At 32.8% G+C, this 21,696-nt stretch overlaps 8 protein-coding genes and 2 pseudogenes across 10 annotated transcripts, besides 4 other annotated features; 7 read left to right on the forward strand and 3 right to left on the reverse strand.

Annotated features, from left to right (window-relative positions):
- Positions 1-11,028: part of a mobile genetic element that runs on past the window's edge.
- On the forward strand, positions 6,021-6,296 carry TVAGG3_0508610 (organellar and viral DNA polymerase type B; the record flags this gene model as incomplete). The annotated part of the gene is made up of 1 exon (XM_051236849.1): positions 6,021-6,296. The coding sequence occupies one exon, from the start codon at positions 6,021-6,023 to the stop codon at positions 6,294-6,296; it is 276 nt and encodes a 91-aa protein (XP_051094673.1).
- On the reverse strand, positions 6,393-6,957 carry TVAGG3_0508620 (annotated as a pseudogene). The gene has a single exon. A coding segment is annotated over exon 1 (565 nt).
- Positions 9,280-9,606, forward strand: TVAGG3_0508630 (uncharacterized protein; the record flags this gene model as incomplete). Its single annotated transcript, XM_051236850.1, has 1 exon — positions 9,280-9,606. One exon carries the CDS (start codon positions 9,280-9,282, stop codon positions 9,604-9,606), a length of 327 nt encoding a protein of 108 aa, XP_051094674.1.
- On the forward strand, positions 9,637-10,077 carry TVAGG3_0508640 (annotated as a pseudogene). The gene has a single exon. A coding segment is annotated over exon 1 (441 nt).
- Positions 10,521-10,847, forward strand: TVAGG3_0508650 (uncharacterized protein; the record flags this gene model as incomplete). Its single annotated transcript, XM_051236851.1, has 1 exon — positions 10,521-10,847. One exon carries the CDS (start codon positions 10,521-10,523, stop codon positions 10,845-10,847), a length of 327 nt encoding a protein of 108 aa, XP_051094675.1.
- An 892-nt stretch (positions 11,029-11,920) lies between the features above and the next one.
- Positions 11,921-11,958: a mobile genetic element.
- Positions 11,959-12,062: 104 nt separating this feature from the next.
- TVAGG3_0508670 (proteasome regulatory particle assembly) lies at positions 12,063-13,403 on the forward strand (the record flags this gene model as incomplete). The annotated part of the gene is made up of 1 exon (XM_001583371.2): positions 12,063-13,379. The coding sequence occupies one exon, from the start codon at positions 12,063-12,065 to the stop codon at positions 13,377-13,379; it is 1,317 nt and encodes a 438-aa protein (XP_001583421.1).
- Positions 13,404-13,490: 87 nt separating this feature from the next.
- Positions 13,491-13,532: a mobile genetic element.
- Positions 13,533-14,183: 651 nt separating this feature from the next.
- Positions 14,184-14,224: a mobile genetic element.
- A 327-nt stretch (positions 14,225-14,551) lies between these two features.
- Positions 14,552-16,854, forward strand: TVAGG3_0508700 (disulfide oxidoreductase family; the record flags this gene model as incomplete). Its single annotated transcript, XM_001583370.1, has 1 exon — positions 15,397-16,620. The coding sequence occupies one exon, from the start codon at positions 15,397-15,399 to the stop codon at positions 16,618-16,620; it is 1,224 nt and encodes a 407-aa protein (XP_001583420.1).
- Positions 16,855-17,379: 525 nt separating this feature from the next.
- Positions 17,380-18,214, forward strand: TVAGG3_0508710 (Potassium Channel Kv1.1, Chain A domain-containing protein; the record flags this gene model as incomplete). The annotated part of the gene is made up of 1 exon (XM_001583369.2): positions 17,393-18,109. One exon carries the CDS (start codon positions 17,393-17,395, stop codon positions 18,107-18,109), a length of 717 nt encoding a protein of 238 aa, XP_001583419.1.
- A 224-nt stretch (positions 18,215-18,438) lies between these two features.
- TVAGG3_0508720 (uncharacterized protein) lies at positions 18,439-19,725 on the reverse strand (the record flags this gene model as incomplete). Its single annotated transcript, XM_001583368.1, has 1 exon — positions 18,439-19,725. The coding sequence occupies one exon, from the start codon at positions 19,723-19,725 to the stop codon at positions 18,439-18,441; it is 1,287 nt and encodes a 428-aa protein (XP_001583418.1).
- Positions 19,726-19,879: 154 nt separating this feature from the next.
- On the reverse strand, positions 19,880-20,655 carry TVAGG3_0508730 (uncharacterized protein; the record flags this gene model as incomplete). The annotated part of the gene is made up of 1 exon (XM_001583367.1): positions 20,209-20,634. One exon carries the CDS (start codon positions 20,632-20,634, stop codon positions 20,209-20,211), a length of 426 nt encoding a protein of 141 aa, XP_001583417.1.
- Positions 20,656-21,696: the final 1,041 nt, after the last annotated feature.

A 21,696-nucleotide genomic window follows, 5' to 3' on the forward strand; every position in this document is an offset into this window, starting at 1 on the left:
GGTTCTTTTGACAAAATGTTGTACATCAAACAAAAATAAACCCTTACGACTACTTTTTACCAATTTACTCCAACACTCCTGACGCATACCAATTTGACTCCTCATTCAAAGCAGAAAAGGAGACATAAACCATTCCTCATCTTCATAAATGTTAACACTCGTAAAGCATATGCATATCCAATGAAAAATAAAGGAACTCGTGAAGTGTTAAGAGTTTTACAAAAGTTTGTAGCAGACATAGCCAAGTACTTTAACATCAGACCAAGACAGTGCATACCTCAGCAATGAAATCACAGAATTTCTCATTAAGCATAACATAACTCACTACACTACTGAAGACCATAACCATAACATACTCGGCATCATAAACCGCTTCATAAGGACTCTCAGAGATTTAAACCAAGAGCGAGACTTTACCGAAGAAACAATGAAACATTTTCTCGAAGTATATAATTCCTCAACACATTCTACAACAGAACATACACCAAATTCAATGACACAACAACAAGAAGAAAAGTATATACAAAGAAACGAAGCCAAACACAAAATATCAGAATTCAACACAATTTACCCTCATTCCTGGAACAAAAGTTCGTGTAGTTTCTTGACGACAAACCGTTGACAAAGAAACGTTAAGGTTAAGTCGAATTATTATATCGTAGACTCTACGCAAGGTAATGGATATCTTATAAAAGCTGCCGACGACTCTATTGCGTTTTATCCTCGACATAAATTAGTCGAAAGTAGTAATGGCAAACTTGCTGAAACCATTGACGACAAAAGCGAGGAGTGGTTATTAAAATACTTGGCTTATAAACACAAACGATGACACTTATAAAGTAAGATATGAAGGAGGCGTTGAAGATGTATACCATCTAAGAACTTGAGAGAGTCGAAGCCAACACATCTGGGACCATTAGAGCGGGAGTACTGGAAAGACAAAAATATGCCAGAAAGATAAGAAAATTCTTCTAAACTTTTTCATTAGATGTAAATCAGACAAAAATAATGTTTAGGTGAAGAGTGAGATCTCACCTGTTTTCACCTCTTTTTTCACCCCGTGAATTTTCATGAATTTTCACAAAAGACCAAAAAATAAAGTTAGTTTATTTTTTTTTATTTTTTTTATTTTGTATGTAAGAACAGAAATGTCAGTCGAAGCAAAAACATTCACCGAACAAATCTAATGGTGAAACATTCACAAAAGGCACTTATAACGGTATTGAAGTCTTACGTAGAGACAAGGATGGTTACATTAATGCAACAAAGATGGCAAGAGAAGCAGGAAAGTTAAACCATTAAACAGATTTCTCAATAGTGCTAAAATGCAGGAAATTCTTGAGTTTTGGTTGAAAGAATACGGTCGAGCCAAAATGGCTCAACCTCAAAACAAAGCATTTTATGAGCTTACTAAGGGCGTTATGAATGAATTCAAAAGGTATTTACATACATGCTGACCTCGTTCATTTTGTTGCTGAATGGTGCTCTGTAAAGTATGCATTTTATGTCAAAGATATTATGGACTCCATAGAAAGAAAGTTCATGAGAAGTTAGATGAAGAAGAACCTCGAAGATACAGTGGAGAATGCTAAACCTTTGTTCGAAGAAGAAGTTGGAAAAATGTGTGAAAAACAATTAGAACATGAACGTGAGAGATATATTATGGTTATAGAGATTCTCCATACGAACTAGACCAATGGGAACAAGAAGATTTAAAGAGAGAATTTAGAGAATATGAACTCGCTAAGATAGCATTTGAAGCTGCAGAAAAGAAGTTAAAAGTTTGGGGTCGTTTTGTAAAAAATATTGTGAGTAAAATGACCATTTATTTTTATTGAATTCACCAAAAAATATAATTTAGGTGAAGAGGTGAGATCTCACCTGTTTCACCCTCGCCGCTTAGCGGCTCAGACCCTTTGCGGTCTCGTGAATTTTCATGAATTTCCCGAAATAAAAAATAAAGTTTAGTATTTTTTTATTTTTTTATTTTGTATAAAAGATATGATTTCAACAATCGGCAACAACAATTCAAGCCGCGAACGGCGGGACTCTGTCCACAACAACAGCACCAAACTCGTTAGTCATGAATCCTACGTCAATGTTAGTAGAGATGAAAAACTTCATTCCTTCTTCATATACTTTTGAAACAAGAATCCAGAAGATAAAGCAAGAATTTAAACAAGTAATTAGACTGTAGTGCGAAGAGGAAGAAAATGAAGAATATCTTTATGAAATGCAGGACATTAATGACACATTTACCCAAATATTGCCTGAAAACCAACAACAAAAACTCACTATTCCTGAATTCGACGAAATTGAAGTGAAACCAACTGAATCAGTAGAAATAAAGAAGTTCATACGTAAAGTAAATTATGAATTCCTTGGTCTTTAGCAACCATAAAGTTATGGACAAAGATGGCGACATGGTATATAAGAATGTTTCTGACATATATAAATCTGAAGAATTTAAGACTTACGATAACTTTGTTTCATTAGTTGCAAAATGTGTTGGGAAATAAGAGATAAAGATAGAAGAGGCAAAGTATGGAACGAACAAATAAGACCCGCTATGTTTGAGATGAAAGAAAACCATTGACGCCTTAGTTGTTTAGCTGGTTTTATTTCAATGTATAACGCAAAAATGAACCCGCAATGTTCAAAATGTAAGGCAGCAATTAGGAAATATAACTACTCAGTCAAAGAGATAGAAAGAATGAGAAACGACTATGCAGACTTAAAGAAAGAAGCAAGAAAAGCCCAGTAGAAGATAAAATGACATGTTAGAATTTCTGAACAAAAACTATCCAACAGCAGAAGATTTCCTTCTATCTGACGTCAAAGAAGAAGTATAAAGAACCTTCGGTATTGTTAAAAACTTTTGACATACTGACAGAAGAAATAGAAGCTACGAAATTGTTTAGGATTTCAAATATACATCGTACAATTCATGTAAACGCTTGTGAAAAACTGGGGTGAAAAAAGAGGTGAGATTCTCACCTCTTCACCTAAAATTTTTGCTTTAATTAAATGCTTTCCGGAAACGTCGATGAAAATCATATGGACAAATTATATGAAAAAATTAATAATGATTACCCCTTCATTAACCAGGGAAATGACGAATTCTATAGTCGTAAATTCGATGAAATACAGTATATGTGGTTCGACAGATTCGACAATGAACGAAAGGAAAAGAGAAGAACATAACAATTTACTTACTAAAAGAATCCTAAAATCTAAAAATAGGTGAAGCTTCAACATTTAACACAGTACATAACTTTTACACCGCTGTATTATATTTTCAATAATTATTTAACGATGAAAGAGAAAAAAAATATGTTTAACGGAAGAAATGAATATGATTTATATCCTTTGTGCTGTTCGGGATGTGACATGAAACTAAAGAAAATTATCTTATTACAGATGACACGGTTGAAGATGAAGTCAATGAGTTTTAAATCGTGATTTAAAGAAATTGATAAAGTTATGACCGAATGTTATAAAAAGTTCAAGTGGAAAAAATGGGGTGAAAAAAAACTGGGGTGAAAAAAACAGGTGAGATCTCACTCTTCACCTAAATTATATTTTTGTCAAAGCTTCCACGAGAGAAAAGATTCTCATTCGCTAAGGATTCCAAAAATGAAAAATCATTGATTTCGGCTGAGAAAAAACAGCAAAACCCTTCTTCCACGGAACAAAGAAATAAAGAAGAAATAAGAAAAATAAAGTAAATTTTTTATTTATTCCCGTGGAAGATAGAGCACTTTTATGACACTTTTTATTCACGACAAACAAAGACAAACAAAGAAAATAAGAAAATACGGCGCTGTCGCGGTTCGAACCACAGACTCTGACCCTCCATAACACCACCTTAGACCACTGTGCTACGTAGCCTGTCGACATAAGATTTATAAATTGCATATTTGACGTAAAATTTATTTCCATCTGCTTCCCACCGCATAAGATATTCATACGTGTTTGTAAGACATTCATTAAAATCTTTTCTATTGCATCTAATCTTGCGTTATTTTTTTCAATACTTGTCTGTATTCTTCATCATCTCCAGCAGTGTTTGGGTCTTCACGTTTAAAATATTCATTGTTAACCAATTTTTTATCTACAAATTTTATTAGTGTTTGATTCACTTCGTATGATAACGGTCATATTCTTTCAATACGTAAGTGAAGACAAAATGCGTCGTACCTTCAATCTTAAAGCTTAAAGAACTTTCAACACAGTTTTGAGGGTCTGTCAGTGGCGTCAATGAGATGTATTCGAAGTCAGTCAATAATCTTTTTTAAAGTCATTCATACAGGATAAAATTAATGTTGTGAAGAAATAGTGTTTATCTCAAGAAAAAATAACGCTAATTTTATTTTTATTTATTTTTTTTATTGTATGTAAAGACAGTAATACAACATCAGAGAACACAACAACAGTATAGTCCATGAACATAAATGAAGAATACGAGTACATAAGTTTAACAAACAATCCGTACTCATTCGTTCGGTCAAAGACGATATGTACAAATGCAAAGTATTTTGACCAGCTGTTTTGCTCCAGACACTAACTCACCTACAGACTGGTCAAAAACCAAAGCACACAAGAACTAAGTGAAGCACAGCGAGAACGACTTTTTCTGAAAACCAGTAAGAAACAAGCGAGACCGACTTTCCTTCGGGGTCGACTAAAACTCATGAAACAGTGAAATTTCTTAGACGGACTTTTTATCGGCATCTTCTCTCCACTTCGACTTAGAAAATATAGCACGTTTACTGCAAACAAGATGTAAGAATTTTAAGAGAAGTTTTTGTTAAAGTTCCGCAATGACTTATTGAAAGAGTTTGATTTAAACGTTTATGACTACGTTAGTATTTGTTCTATTGCTAACAAATTGTTTGAGAACAGAGTATACTTCCCGAATGGAAATCTTTATGACCTCTCCAAATAACCAAGAGAATTTATTTCGAGATGCATTCAAGGTGGAAGATGTATGTTTGTCAGATAACATGAAACAAAAGAGAAAAAAAACTCATTGCTGACTTCGACACTGTTTCATTATATCCTCAGCGTTATAGCAAGATTGTTATACTTTAGAAGGAATTCCAAAAGTATGAAGGGTGAGATGCTAAGCACAGAGTATCTCATGAGACATTTATTCGATGATGCACAAAAGGAACCCATTGGTGAAAAGTTATGTCTGGCTTCTTTGTTCTCATTAAGATAACAGAGATTGGTATACCAGACACTTTCATTTAATAGTTTGCGACCCTGAACTAAATCCAGAACTTAACGTTCCAAGAAGTTCAAACACTTGCTGTCTCATGTATGTTGACCATATTAACATTACAAGACCTCATAAAATATCAATGTGTCAAATGTGAAGTGTTGCAAGGATACTATTACGATGGAAACAGAGATATGAGAATAAGAGATGAAGTAAAGAAGTTGTTTGAGTTAAGGTTAAAGTATAAGAAAGAAGGAAACCCCTTACAAGAAATTATAAAACTCATTCTGAACAGCATTTATGGCAAAACTATTCTATCTCCTATTGAGTCAAAAAATAACCATAGTAAATGACAAAGATGCTATAAGATATGCTATAAGAAATTACAACCATATAGTGAAGTCGAAGGTTTGGATGGTTCAGATAAAACTATTTTCAAGCTAACGAAAAGCATTTGCAGACACTTTAACTTCTGTCCACTTGGTGTTAATATTCTGTCTATGTCAAAACGTATTATGAATGAAGTATTCTGTACTGCAGAGGACATGGGACTTCAAATCTTTACAGGATACCGACAGTATGCACTTATATAATGAAGACATCCCAAAGCTTGCAGCAGAGTTTAAGAAGAGATATGGTCGCGAACTTATAGGAAAGAACCTTGGTCAATTTCATAGCGACTTTGCAGAAATAACACCTGGAAAACAAAGTTTAGCTTATAAAAGTATTTTCTGTGGAAAGAAGACCTACATAGACTTACTCACGAATGATTTAAATGAAGTTGCTTCACTGCAGAATGAAAGGCGTGAAGCAAGATGTTATTGCTTTAACCGCTAATGAAATGTTTCCTGAAGCTATACAATGCTATTACAATGAAGATAAGAACATTCACATACCTGTTGGAACATATGACAAAGACTCTGAGTTCAGTTTAATGAAACTTTACAAAGCACTTTATGATGGTCAAGAGATTGCATTCGACTTATGTAAGTCATGTCAACCTTGCTTTGCTGAAAAGTTCAACTTTTCAATAACGACTAAAACAAGCTTTATTCGTAAGTTGAAGTTCTGAGGTCATTTATTTTTGTCAGCAATGAGGTCATGAATGAGGTCATGAATGAGGTCATGAATGAGGTCATTCGTGATAAAAATAAAGCTAGCGTAGATTTTACAATACTGCGATGGTAGAGTTTAAGAGTTGTGTTTCAATGTAGAGACAGTCCTTATGGTCTGGAGGCAAGAACACTGGGCAGTTATGGTCATGAGTGGAGAACATGTCTATCCAAAAACTCACGATTGAAGCCAGTTAATTTATAGTATTTAGGGTTAGGAAGTGGTGAAGTTCTTGTATGACCAATGAACTCATTTTCAACTCCTTTACTTAAGTTTGAATATAATATAGCTTGCTTTCTATCCCAAATGCCAGGTGTTACAATCTTTGAAAATTCATTTTTCCTCGGAAGCATTGCATCATAATTGAAAACATTCTTAAAATCATCACTTGGTTCGGAGATTTGAAACCTTATACGTAATGGATTTTTTTTCTCTTTAGCGACTTCATTGAATGGTGAGAATACAATGAATTGACAGTCATGAGTTCCATCTTCATTTTCATTAAATTCATAATGAAAGTCTATAAGTTGTGGCTGACTACCTTCTTCTTTCAGTTGTGCAAGAAACTCACGTAAAGGCTGTAAAGTTTGTACTTCAATGTTGAACTTTTTCTCGAACATCTCATTAAATGAAATCATACATTGCAACAATGTTGTATCGTCTTTAAAGTATTTGTATATGTGAATGTTTTGGGCGCTTAAAGACTGTTCGTCATTTTCTATCTCGACTTGAAGTATAAAGTCAACCTTTCTGAAAGCACGTGTTATATACATAGATGTTATGCCAATGTACTTCTCTTCATTTATGTTCACAATCCAGTCTGTTGGAAACTTAAACGTTACTCTGTTCCCTTTATTTTGACGTCAGGGTTTTCACTACTGAACGCAACAGATAAAGGTATTGTCTATACATTTAGTTCGGTAAAATAAACCATTTACTCTTTCTTTGCTTCAGCTTCTTTAGCTTTTGCTTCAGCTTCTTCTCTAGCTTTCTTTGCCAGCAAACGTGGTTCTTTTGTCTTCCAGCAGCTAATGCAGCAAGTTGTTTTCACTAAGTTTTCTCTTTGGTCTCTCTGGCTTTTGTTCTTGTTTTTGTTCTTCAGTTCGGATAAAATTTGCTCACGAATTTCTTTCTTCAATGCTTCAACATCTATGACCCCTTGGTCTTGTCCGTAGGGCTTGTCTGAGTCATTTGACTGCAGATAAAAAACTAAATTAAAACTTTAACCGATGTAAAATGAGCTTGTCAAAATCAGAACGAGAGTCTATTATATTAAATGACGCCAGAGGAATACAACATCCTTTCTATTATGTAAGTCAGAGTAAAGATGGTAAAATATATGTAAGAAAAAGAAAGGTTCCATTAGCGAATGCAGAGAGCGACAACATTAAGGTGCATGGCAAGGGCGAAGCCCACGAAGCCCATATATAAAACCTTCTGTTCAAACTGAAAAGTCAATAGAACAAGAAGAAAGAAGCCAGATGTTCTTTCAATAACGAACCAAGAGCTTATGCAAAGTTCGTGAATTTCATTGAAAAGCAAACGAGTCAAAGAACCCTGACCCGCCAGTGAAAGAAGTTGAGACAAAAGAGAATGTACAGTTCATTGAAAATGTCAAGAAACAACTTCCACCACGAATGCCAAGAGAAGAGTGAGAATAATGAAGTAAATAGATATTTTTATCTGAAGTAAATACATGCAGAACGAACAGCTAAACGAATTTACTCCAGCAGAGCATATTCATCAGATTCGCTCATATTTCGATATCATAGACAATGCAGTTCAAATTGGTGACACTAATAGAAAATATTCTGACGCAAAGATTCCATCACAACCTGGAACTGCTAAAGATAACACATGGTAACATTCAATCTCTCACTCCTGGTGAAAATATGTTGGACCTTTACAATACATTCATTACGTATAAAATGGAAGGTCAATTTATTGTAGATAAAGAAATTGATTCAGGTTCCAATAAAACAAAACCCACCAGGATTTTGGATTGGTTTCGATGACGCTTTCTATGCAGTTGCTGGATATCAAATCCTTGCAAATGGTCGTATCGTATATTCTCAAGACAACGCAAGAGAAGAAGCATATATAACTTCAAACTCACAAACTACCGAACAAATAAAGAAAGTAGATGTTTTCTCAAAGACTCGACATGAAGATGTATGGAGTCATTCGGGAACATGCAGAACAGGACAAATTGTTAGTGGTCCAATTACAGCAGGAAAATCATTTGATTTTAAGCTTCGTTTAAGAATTCCTGTTAGAAGATTCCTTCCATTAGAAGCTATTCGATTTATTCCAGCTTTTGCAGGAAACATTCAGCTTAAAGTAAAGTTCAGTAGCGACGCCTTACAATGCACATCTATATCTGTAAATGATATCATTGTTTCAATCCAACTCTTAAAGTTGCATTTGCTTCAGATTCAAATCCACCGACAAATAAATTTGTTCCATGGAATGAACCATTCACTATGATAACGAAGGCAGTAGAAGCTAGTGGAACAGTTACTATTACAACTGTAAACCAGCAACTATTTCGAACAAAGATGGATTTTAATGAATGTTTCATTCATCCAAAGTCATTCTCTTTAGACCCTAACATTTATACAGAACTTGTAGAACATTATACAAACGAGGCTTTATGTTTTCCTGTTAAAGTTATGGATTGGATTCTCTATGGACGGTTCATTCTCAAAAAATACAGATAGTTCAAGTGCAACATTTACAGCAGCTTATACGCCTATTAATGTTAAAGTATTTGGGCACTATTTAGAAAGAAAGACAACTATTATGTTAATTTTGAGAACCCTAAGTTTAAATATCTTCAGCTTTCCATGGGAGCTTATGGAAATATGCCTGCAGAACCTGAAAAATCATATGGACCTGTATTTTATGAAATGGTTGCGAACGCTTGCAAAACAAAACATGATATGATAGGATTTAATGAAGATGTTATGAGGTCATTGGTGGATGATGGTAGTGTGGAACATAAATGGGATAGCTATGACAACACACATTTCTTATGTGGTTTTCCAACAGAAGTGGACTTTTGCTTCCAACAAGGTCAAACATCTACTGCTCCAATAACATACAAATTGTCTGTTAAAGGACCTATTGAACTAGCAACTGAAAACGTACCAAAGCCACTTATTGGATTTATGAGGGATTGTTGCTTTGCCATTCAGGTGCGTGCTAATGGAATCCCAATAATAAGATTAGATGACTATAACTTAGCCACGGACGACAGTGAGGAATAAAGGATGAACGTTTATTTTTAAAGCTTATAAATGAGTTCTTCATCAAGCTCTCGTGAACCTTCACCATCTATGAAACAAACTTTACCAAACGATTATGGAGCACCTATTGAATATTTTTACGAGCTGCACAATGGCAAAGAGCAGTCTCACAAGGTTAGGTGTTCCACCAGCTCCTGTCAAAAATAGCATTTGGTCAAGTCCTTATATAAAATATGGTCTCCCACTAGGTTTGCTAGCTACAGCAGGAGCAGTTATTGATGTTGAAAAGAAATAAAGCAAATGTTGTAAATAATACTGAAGTAGCTGAAGTTAAACAAACTCCGACACCATCACAAAACAACACCTTCAATGACTCCTGAACCTATGAAAGTACAAACTCCTGTTCAAAAGTCAACTCCTAAACCGACTCCAACATTTAAACCAGAACCTACTCCTCAAATAAATCGTAAAACTCCTGCGTTTCCTTACTGAAAAAATAACGTTATTTTTATTTAATATTAAAATTTTATTTTTGATTGAAATGACGACTAAAGTCACTGAAGCAATGAAACAAAAGTTTTTGGTAGAATACATTAAATCAGGAGCGTTCCAGAAGGTTTTTACGTTCATACTATGAAGGATGGTAGAGTTCAGTTTAGAAAGATAAAGCAACCATTAGATAGAGAAGGTATATTAAGGAAGATTAAACTTCATGAGGACAACATTGCTGAACTTAAGAAGAAGTTAGAAGAGTTGGAGAAAGGAAGAGAGTTATAAAGCAATGAATTCATGAGGGTGAAAAAACAGTGAAAAAAGAGGTGACATCTCACCACTTCACCTAAATTTAATGGATGTTTTCATAACGTGTGAGGGTGGTGATATCATTAATTTTTAAGTTTATTTTATATTTTACTGAAATTTTTATTTGATGTTAAATGACGAAAACTATTGAGATAACAAACTACAACGGTCATGAGTTCAAGAATTTGTTCTTCGTTCCTCGTGAAAATACATTCTATCAGATACGAGGGAGAAAGGGTAAAGTTAGTTTGAGCGTTTATGAAGGAATGAAGAATGGAAAGTTTATACAAGCATACGATACAAACGGTAAACGTGTTTCATTAGCTTTGTCAAAACTTACTAACATTTATTTTGACAGTGACTTTGACTCTGACGATTGGAGCGACAGCAGCGATACTGAAGAATATGAACTATTGTGTGAAGCACAGCAATGGGAAGAGTTGCAATACTTTTGTAAGTGAGAACGTTTATTTTTACAGTAGTAAGGTGAAGTGGTTGGCGGCTTTATAAATATTTAAGGTTAAGTTGGTGTTGTCGTTTGTGTTGTAAAATTTACGTTAACGGTTTTGTAAAGTGTCAAATTCACAAGTATTGCGTACGGAGGAACGCAGTGCCTCAGTACACGAGATATGTATACTAACTAAAGAGACTATTGATGACTTACTTTCCATCTATGGTGCACAACAGCAGGGAGGGGATTGGTGGGTTTGGGGAAATTCGCTGAGGCACTAGTGTCCGGATTGTTCGTCAAATAGGTTTCCTTTCCTATAAAGAAATGACACTTTTTTGGCGGCTTATTGACTCAGAAAAATTTGAGAGTTAACGAATAATTTTGGCGCCAAAAATAATTTCTCTTAATTTATTAAATTTAATATACGCACATCCATAAGTTATGCTATTTTTTCTATTTATTTTGTTCTAAAATTCTAAATATTTTTTTTCATAACATAAAATATGATGTCTAGTCTCATTTACATAACAACATGCCTTAGAATAGGTTTTTTATTCTTTTTGGCACTTTAAATTAAGAATAAAAAGATAATTTAAATTGAATATTTGCGATTATTCTCACTAATGCTGCTTCCTCTTTTATTAGGTAGACAACAAAAAGTTAGCCTTGGACTCCCATATCAGATTTTTGATTGGTTGCGTATATAATGAGCTGGGATTGATAGACGAAAACCCAGTGAGAAAATTTTTGACGCCCAAAGGCGTCAAAAATTAGGCGTAAAGCAAAATTTGATATTTCATATGGTTTTATGATAGATAAGCATTATATTCACACTCATTATATTCGTAAATTTTGAGGTTTATCCTTCGCTTTTAAGATCATTGAATTTGATTTTTATATAAAATAGTTATATATTAGAAAATAATATGAGTTTATGTGATATTATTTTTCAGAAGATTTTGTGTTCTTCTTCAAAATTTTATTTTTTTATTAAAAAGAATCTTTACAAAATATACATTTACTTTAATTAATATTTAAAAACGTGCTCTATCAAAAGTTCCAAAAATTCAATATTTTAGCTTTTCTGAGGTGTCACTTTTGATGAATTTCTGTTTACAACAGCGAGTTTATTGAAACACTCGAAAAACTATTTCATGCTAAATCGACTGAATCAATCGAAGATCTTTTAAACTCAATAACAACAAATTTAAATTCGAAATACAAAATGCATACATTTGATCTTATTGCTTGCATTCTCCAAGCAATGAAATTTAATTATCGTGCTACAGAACTATACTCAAAATTACTCAATCAAATCTTTTCTTCGCATTCTATTACAAAACTTAGGTATGATTGTCTTAACACTTTCTATAATAGTAAGATAATCGAATTTGAGAAGAATTCTAACAAAGTTTATCAAATTGTATTTCATTCAGAATTCTTTCCAAAAGAGAATGAACTTGAATACATAATTATGTATGATCAAATTGATAAATTCAGAGATTATATTTCCCAGAAGTCAATTGATAAAATAAAAATCGACATCCATAATTTATGGGAACTTTCTCCAATTGAAGCAGCAGCTTATTTTGGATCTGTTAATATCTTCACTTTCCTTCTTTCCTTAGGAAACAAAATCACTAAGAGATGCTCGGATTTCTCCTTTATAGGAAATAATACTGATATCATCAATGAATGTCTTAAGACTTCGCAATTTGACATTGATAGTTTCTTCTTCATTGTTTCATCGCATAACAATAAATTCCTTGATTACATGTTCCAACGATATATTACTAAATTTGAACCATCTGAAGGAATAATTCATGCTATAATCGAATCACAAAACATAAAAGCAATGCTTGTGATGTTTGATAAAGATAAGAATTCAATTGTTCCTTGGTGTGCAGCATTTCCACAATCTTTAGATATTATTAAAAACGAAGGTATCGATTTCTCTAAAACAGGACGTGATAAAAGGAATCTTCTTCATTTTGCAGCTTATTATAACAATTTCGACATCTGCAAATTTTTGGTAGAATCATCTAAAGTTACTAAAATAAGAATCACAACAAAGAGTAAAGTCGGATTAGCTCCTCTTCATTATGCAGCTAAAAACAAGTCTGATAGTAGAGATATAATAGATCTTCTAATTACACATCGTGAAAAAGTGGATACAGTTGATAAATGTGGTAGAACTGCCCTTCACTTGGCTGCACTAAATAATATGACCGAAATTATAGAAACTCTTATCAAACTTGGAGCAAATGTTAACTCACCAGATCAGCAAGGTGAAACCCCACTTCATTATGCTGCCTTCAAAAATAATCTTGATTCAATCAAAGTTCTTATATCGCATGGTGCTCAGGTTAATGCCAGAGATAGATGTGGACTTAATACTTATAATATTGCAAATTCATTTATGGAAAAAGAGGCTGCGGCTCTTCTAGTTGAATGTGGAGCAGATACAAATTATGCTCATGAAGTTTCTTGGGCAACTTCTACGGTAGATGAAGATGGAAATGAAGTCTTTATGATATATTAATAAAAACCTATCCTCTAATATAATAAAATTAATTTATTATAAGACACAGAATACATTATTTAGCTTCGATATGAGTGTCTATCAGTCTTCAAGTTATTTCCATGTAAAGATTTGTTCCATATTAAGTTCTGTCAAAATGTAAGCTATTCAATTCTATCGTCGGGGAAAGTATCACAAATCTATCAATTTTTTTGTAAAAGTATACAAAAACATATGGTGTTCAATTAGTTTATAATAATATAAATATTAAGATTATCCAAAATAAGAAAAACTAGGTTTTGAGAACACTTTTGAGATGATAATCAAAATATTTTGATTGAAAAATAATATATTATTTATCAGATATAGAATGGATTTTTTCAAATTTAAAAATTCTGAAAAATAAACAGTTTTGTAAAGTAAAAAAAATGAACGAAAACTCGAGATCTCGTATTCCAAATGAATGGGTAAGATATATGTATGAAAAACTTGAAAGTGGTGAGTAAGGATGTCAATTTGGAAGAAAAGTGAGAAAATTTTGATTGTGAACTCATCTCTAATATTTTGGCTCCTTAATATATTTGAATCATGATCTTTGAGAAGAGTTCTCAAAAGTATTCACAAAAGCTATTTTTCCTTGAAATTTAAAAATCCTGTTTATCATATATTACCGAATTCAATTCCCTACATATTTCAAAATATTCTATGAACATTTCAATTTTTGAAAAAAACATATTTTTTCCAAATATATTTATTATCATATTTCTAATAATATTTCCTAAAGCGTCACTTTTTACTTCCTCGACGATTATTTCCCTCTCAAAAAATTCAATAGCTTACATTTTGACAGAACTTAATATGAAACAGATTAAACTCTAAAGAATTGCAGGAATGCCTACTTTGCATTTGGTAAAACTTTCAAAATAAAACATAGATAACTTGGACAATAAATATTTGGTGGAACAAGTTTTAACAACAACAACAACAGAGAATATGATAACACTTTTTTGTGTTTCAAATAATTATCTCAATAACTTTTAAGTGCAGATAATAATATGATTAAAAATTATAATAGTTGCAAATAATGAATCATGATTATCAAACATAAGAGATTATGATAAAAAAAATAATAATTCAATATTCAAAGAGGAATTTAAATGTTATAAAATCAAAGCAAGAATAAATTTGAATGAAATTGGGATGTTTTACAATCAAGACTCAACATTAAATATAATAATAAAAAGAAATTTAAAAATTGAAGGTCGATAAGCGTAAGCAATATTCGAGCATTTTGTGTCAATAAAAGGATAGAAATCAAGCCATGAAATATATAATCCGTGAAATTCTTCCCCTTCCGCAAAATCTATCGATCGAAGACGAAAAAATTGGAAGTATCTTGGTTTGTCAAATCTATATTCTGTAGTTTGGATAGTATCTGATATTCTTGTTGAATTATATTCTTGAAATAATGTTAAATAATTTGATCCATCTTCAGAAAAATCTAAGGAATATGATGGCCTATGTTCAGTCCATCTATATGTTAATGGTAGGTCAGCATTTGTTCCTCGCATAATCATTCCTTGTATTAAGTACGGCTTCTTGAAATCAATTTGTAGATAATCCCCTGGATTTGTATATAATGACCAAGAATTCGAATCATTTCGATTGCAGACATATTGATAATTTTCATTTGTGTGATCAAATTGATATTGTTTTTGAGAAATTGAAATTGCATCTTTTGCAAGTCTTGGGCCATAGATTTTTAGGAGTTGTTTGCAAATTGCAAACTCTCGATAGTCTCTTATGAAATTATATTGAACAATGTTTCTTTGAATTATGTCAAAAAAAATTGAATTCTGTGGAACCCTCTTTTACTCAAAATCCTGACCTTTTGATCATTGGAGGAGGTCCAGGTGGATATGCGACAGCTATTCGTGGTGCTAAGCTTGGATTAAAGACAGTTTGTGTTGAAAAAGAAAAGTTAATGGGAGGAACTTGCCTGCGAGAGGGTTGTATTCCATCCAAATTCTTCTTAAATATGTCTCATAAAGTTTATGAAGCTAATCATGAATTTGAGAACTTCGGAATCAAAGTTCCTGGAGATGTTACAGTTGATATGGCTCTTGCGCAGCAGAAAAAGAATGATATCCTTGAGGAATTATCATCTGGTATCGAAGATCTTATTGAGCGTGCTGGTGGTGATCTTGTCCATGGTACAGCAATAATTAATTCAAAGAATGATATATCTGTTACACTAGAAGATGGCAAAACCATTACCTACAATCCAAAGAATCTTCTTATAGCTACAGGAACTGATAAATGGTTCCCTAAAACATTCCCAGTAGATGAAGAAATAATTGCGACGTCACAAGGAGTCCTAAATTGGAAAGAGATACCAAAAACGCTTACAGTTGTAGGTGGCGGTATTATTGGTCTCGAGCTTGGCAGTATTTTCCATTCATTAGGATCTAAAGTTACAATTGTGGACATGGCGCCCACAATTGGTGGCCCTTCTGTAGATCCATCGATTGGTCGCTTCATGCAGGATATTCTTGAGAAACGTGGAATGGAGTTTGTCCTTGGAAAAGGTGTTGATTCATGCACAAAAACAGAAAATGGCGTCGAAGTTGTTATCGGAGACCAGAAATTACAATCAGAACGTGCTTTGATAGCTATTGGTCGCCGGTTACATCTCGATGGTTTCGGACTAGAAAAATTAAATCTCAAACGTCTCAAAAATGGACTTATAGAAGTCAACGACAGATTTGAAACCTCAGAAAAGAACGTTTACGCTATCGGAGACATCGTTCCAGGCCCGCAACTCGCTCAGAAAGCCGAAGAAGAAGGAATTGCATGCGTAGAAATGCTTGCTGGACTAGAATCTTCATACAATCCAAACGTAATTCCTTCCGTTATATACACTAATCCCGAAATTGCCACGGTTGGCCTCACCGAGAACAATGCGGCCAAACAAGCTCTCAAAATTAAAGTGGGGATGTTCCCCTATTCTGCAAATTCAAGGGCTAGAATCATTTGTGATCCAACAGGGTTCGTAAAGTTTGTTTGTGGAGAGGATGGAACTGTTCTTGGAATGCAGATTGTTGGTCCTAACGCTGGAGAAGCGATAATGGAAGGAGCAATTGCAATTAGAAACAAATTGAAGATTGATGCAATTGCTGAGACATGCCATCCTCATCCTACACTATCTGAAGCTGTTTTGGAAGCTGCCAAAACTATTATTTCTAAGACAATTCATATTTAATTTCTTGAATTTAAAATATTTGTATGTTTATGCGTGATATTGAATCCAAATATATTTTCCATGTTGAGATATTAATGTTCATCTATACAAGTTAATATTTCTGAGTTAATAAAATTGAAAATTTTAATTCAGATAATCGTATTTTCGGATTACTTCAAATCTATTCTTAAGTCTTGAATTTTTAAGTTATTTAACAAAATCATCTGACGATATAGGGAAAAAAATGAAAAATTTACAAACGAAATCGATGTTTATCTGCATAGTTCAAGGGATTACGATATCGTATAACAACAGAATCTATAAAAAGTGCCTATGTTCGGATTTTCGGAATTTGTTGCTAATTTTATGAAGTTGGAGAAATTTTGTCGTAAAAAAATATTCCCACAAAAATAGATTTTTTGAATGTTTTGCAAATTTAATATCACTGCGATGCAAATATTTAAGATGGCGATTTAACTTTTCAAAAAATTTTGGCCAAATTTTGAAATTTCAATGATAAAGGCGGCCGTTGAGGATTGTACTAAGCTCAGCATTGGATACCGGCCTTTTTATAGCTAAGTGGTCGATGATGGTATTGAAAGTTTTGTTCATTTCTCCAAAGATGAAAGAAAAAAAAAGACAGTCAATTTAATAATTTTTTAATATTCGTACTGAGTAAATTATAGTACAACCAAAAATAGTAAATTATATTTGTTTGATAGATAAAATATCTGGACGATGCAAACCGATAGTGCGGTTTTTGTATGCCCCCCATTTTGCAAAAAGATATCTGATGTCTGAGCAACCTTCATTCCCATGGGCTTCACAGATGATTGAAATCAAGGCAAGAAATGGACAATGGTCTGTCCATGTTTACGAGCCTTTAATCAAGCACCGTTGGCAATTCTATGCCCGCGAAAAAGCACAGGCTCTTCAGAAGCTTCAGATGCTTCCACATAACACAATTCAAGCAATTCTTGAGCACCTTTACGCAAATACCCCAGTCGCCAGAACAAATCTTCCAGCTTTCAAGACATGCAAAGTTGTTGACTCAATTCCTTTCGAATCAACATATCATCGCGATATGATGCAACTCCTCGATGATGAATCATCATGGGACTTTGCTTTAATTCCACGTGATTCCGAAGATCGCGTCAACGTTCATCGTTTCATGCTCTATGCTCGTTCCGGCTTCTTCCGCTCACAGTTTGAAACTAACTCAACAATGCTTCAGTTCCGTGATCCAAATATGTGCAAGGCAGCTCTTGAAATGTTCGCTGGCTATATCTATACTGGCAGACTCGACCCAACAGATGCTGTTGCTCTTGTCGATCTCTTCGGAGCTGGCAAGAACTATCAGCTTCGCGATCCTCTCGAAATTGATTTCCTTGCTATGAACAACCTTCAGAAGCTCTTAACACCACAAAATGCCGCTGAAGTTAAGGCTCGCGCTGAAGAAAGAAAGCTCCAGGAAGTTATCAATCTTGTCCAGGACTACTATCCTTGCTAAAAATCCGAAATATTTTTTTACAAAATACCCCCGTACATTTCTTATAATTATTTTAAAATATTTTCATATTACCTTCTACTTTTTCGATTAAAAGGTCGCCTTGGCCAATATGAAACGTTATATTTTTTTCAAAATTTTTTCCATCGAAAGCAAGTTTTACTAATATAGATGAATTTTGTTTGTATACATTTCAAAAATTTATTCTATTCTTTGCTAAAAATGTAAAAAAAAGACAGAATCTATCAAAATCTAAAAAATGTCTAAGTTTATATGTCTAATATAGATTTTTATAAGTAACAAAATAGATACAGAATGGTAAATCATCATTCTCAATTAGATAAAACCTGGAGTATTAAATCTTGGTATTCAGAGTCTTCCTCTTCTTCATTAATCTCTTCATCTGCAATATCTTCGGCTATATTCTCAAGTTTATTTCGAAAATCTTGGTTAATTTCAGTCACAATTCGTAAATAAACTTTGTAAAGTTGATTTTGGTATTTTGTGACTTCATGCATTTCAATTAGGATTTCTTGGAACTCTTCTGTCATGAATGAGCCAAAATCTGATTTTGGTAAGTTGAGAAGACAAATTATGATAAAAAACTTACATACATCCTTAGAATCGAACTCCAAGCTCGAATAATATTGTGGAATTTCTACTAATATTGGGATTAAATCATGAACAAAATTTTTTGTTTCAAAATTAATCATTAGTTCAATAAAGAACTGTAGTATATATTGTGGTTGTATTTTTTCATTCCATAGGATCATCAGATTTGCAATAAATGGATCATAATCAATATTTATTTTTCCCGGCAAATTTGTAATAAATGGAATGCAAACATCAGAATACTCTTGCTGCATCATTGTTTTTAATATGAAATCGATGATTATTTGATTGTTTTCAAGTTGGGATTTGACATAATCTGAAAAATCTACTGAAAACAATGTACTTAATGAATAAATATAATTTTCTGGGTTTTGTACATGATCGAACTGAATTGTCATGGTTATTATCTGAAGAAATTGCAAAATATAGTTATCTGTGCTATTTTCAGAGATATTAGAAGAAAAAAATCTGAGATAATGTTCTTCAGTTCCTTGTTGAGTGATCCAGTACTTTAAAGATGAAAAATAGTCGATTTTTTCAAAATATTCGATAGCATCTGGATAATTTTCTGATATTTCTGTAATTAGGTCAAATATTTCAATAAATGTAAGTACATTCTCTCCATTTTCAAATGCTGAACTTATCTCATCGAAGATTCCGATTACAACAAGAAAATTAAAGCTTTCTGCATTTGAAATTAATATTTTTAGTGTAGCAAAGAACTCTTTCATCGGTTCAGAATCATTAAAAAAGTTTTCGTGCATAAATTTAGTGAATTCTTGTACAAATATTTCTGGTAAAAAAGATATGTTTGGAAATGAGTCAATATCACTTTGAATCTTGCTATTAAACAGTTTTATTGCATTGGTTAGCATTTCTCTTGAAACAGTTAAAAATTTTAATTGAGTTGCAAAACTTTCAAATAGATAATAGTCTTTTTGGGCATCTAGTTGTGTGTTTTCTATATCTCTTTGTGTATTAGTATCGATATTTTCTTTATATTCCATTAGAAGAAGCCCAAAAACATTTTAGTACTTACATTGTAAAGTATTCAATAAAAATCTTCAGGAAACATCATAGAAAGAAGACTCTACATTCCTTTCCCAAAAGAAAAAAAGCAGATCTCCTTACAAAATGCTATGTGACACAATGCGGGCATTGATTAAAATAAGTTATTTATAAATTGATATTGAAATCAGTTATTTAGATATTATTGTCAATAAAAACCAATAAAAATGATAATTATTTCATCATGAAATTTCATTGTATAATGATTAGCTATATCGAAATGAATTTTTAGAAAAAAAATTGTTTTCATTTCATAAATTTCAAAAGATTGGAATTTTCAAATAGAAATCTTCAAAAAACCATTGATCAATTGATTCCAATCAAGCAGTTATACGACATAATATTCGATCGAATTATATATGAAAAATTTCTTTTTCTAATTATTATATTCTGACGTATACAGTAAGTTTTAAAAATCATATCTAGTTCATTGTAGTAGTAACTTCCATATTTCTAAGACGCTCTTCGATTAATTGAACAAGAAGAGGTGTTCTATCGTAGTTTTTAAGATTATAATTGCGAGCGAGTTTCTTGCGATCGCATTGAACTTCTGGATGCTGTGATTCATATCTAAGAACTGTTGGTGTAATTTTCAATCCGAGAGATTCGAGGTATTCGAGAACAAAAAGATATTCATCTTTCTCGTCACTATCTGCTAAAATGCCTGGGATCTCTGGAGGAGGAGCTACTTCATCATCTAGGAAATGTTTTGCTTGAATTTCTGCAGTTTGCTTTGCCTCTTCAAGAACTTTGTTCTGAACACTCCTTTCATCTATAATCTTTGATATTTCTTTGCGGAGTTCCCTTTCGGACTCAGCGATGATGCTCTTCGCTTTCTCAAAAGACATTTGGGGAGTCTAACGTTTGACAAGCGTTACAAAAAAAAATTCTATATCTTTACATTGTATACCTTTTTATTGGTTGTTTTTATATAATTATTCTTACACTTGTTGTTTTTGAAATTAACTTCGGATTTTGAAAATCATAGCTTTTCCGATTTTACTTTTTATCGGCGTGAAGTGCAATCAGAATTTGCCAGATTCTCACAAAAGAAAATAAAGAATTAATCCTAGATAAATAAAGAATTAACTCGTTTTATGGATGCTAGTATCAATGTTTTCATTCTTTATTTTTCCGATTAAAACATATTTGGAATTGCAATTTAATATAATCATCTAGGTTCATGTAAGGTGGCCGATTCTGGTGGGAAAGTGCTGGGAAACGTTCCCCGAGGTGATAAATTCTGGTTTTTATGGAGGGAAACAGCAAACCCGAATTTCTGACCTCAACATGTGTCAGAGCCTCCAATACTAATCCTCAGGGCCGAGTTTGACGGAGATCGCCCACATCATTGACGATATCCTCTTATCTCGGCCCTGAAAGACATACAGATACAGGCTCTGACCCTTGTTGAGGTCAGGGCATCTCTATAAAGGGTAGTTTTTCTATGATCTTTCATTTTCTGAAAGATCATAGTGAAAAGGCTCTCTGATGCTTTATTGTTTCAAAATAGTACATGCTTGAGATTATAATTTTGCAGCAAATTTATTGATTGCATGCAAATATTTGATCTCAATATTTCAAACATGCTAATTTAGGGCTTACCTGTTACAAATAAAATATTTGCTTAACGGAACTCTATTTATAATGAATAAACACTCTTTTTTATATAATAAAATATTTATTTCATCATCAATGATAATTGAGTAAATTTATAACAATAAATGTATTTACAATAACAAGTACATATCATTCTCATATATGCTTATCTTCAAAACTCTATTTTAAAAAAAATGCCTAATTGCATATGCAATAAAATTCAAGTTTTATAGATTAACACATTGAAATTGTACTTTGCACAAAACATTATGCTTGTGCTAGTAAAATCTTTTAAACAATTGTAAATAATC

Source organism: Trichomonas vaginalis, chromosome II, assembly GCF_026262505.1.
Source record: "Trichomonas vaginalis G3 chromosome II, whole genome shotgun sequence".
NCBI lineage: Eukaryota > Parabasalia > Trichomonadida > Trichomonadidae > Trichomonas > Trichomonas vaginalis.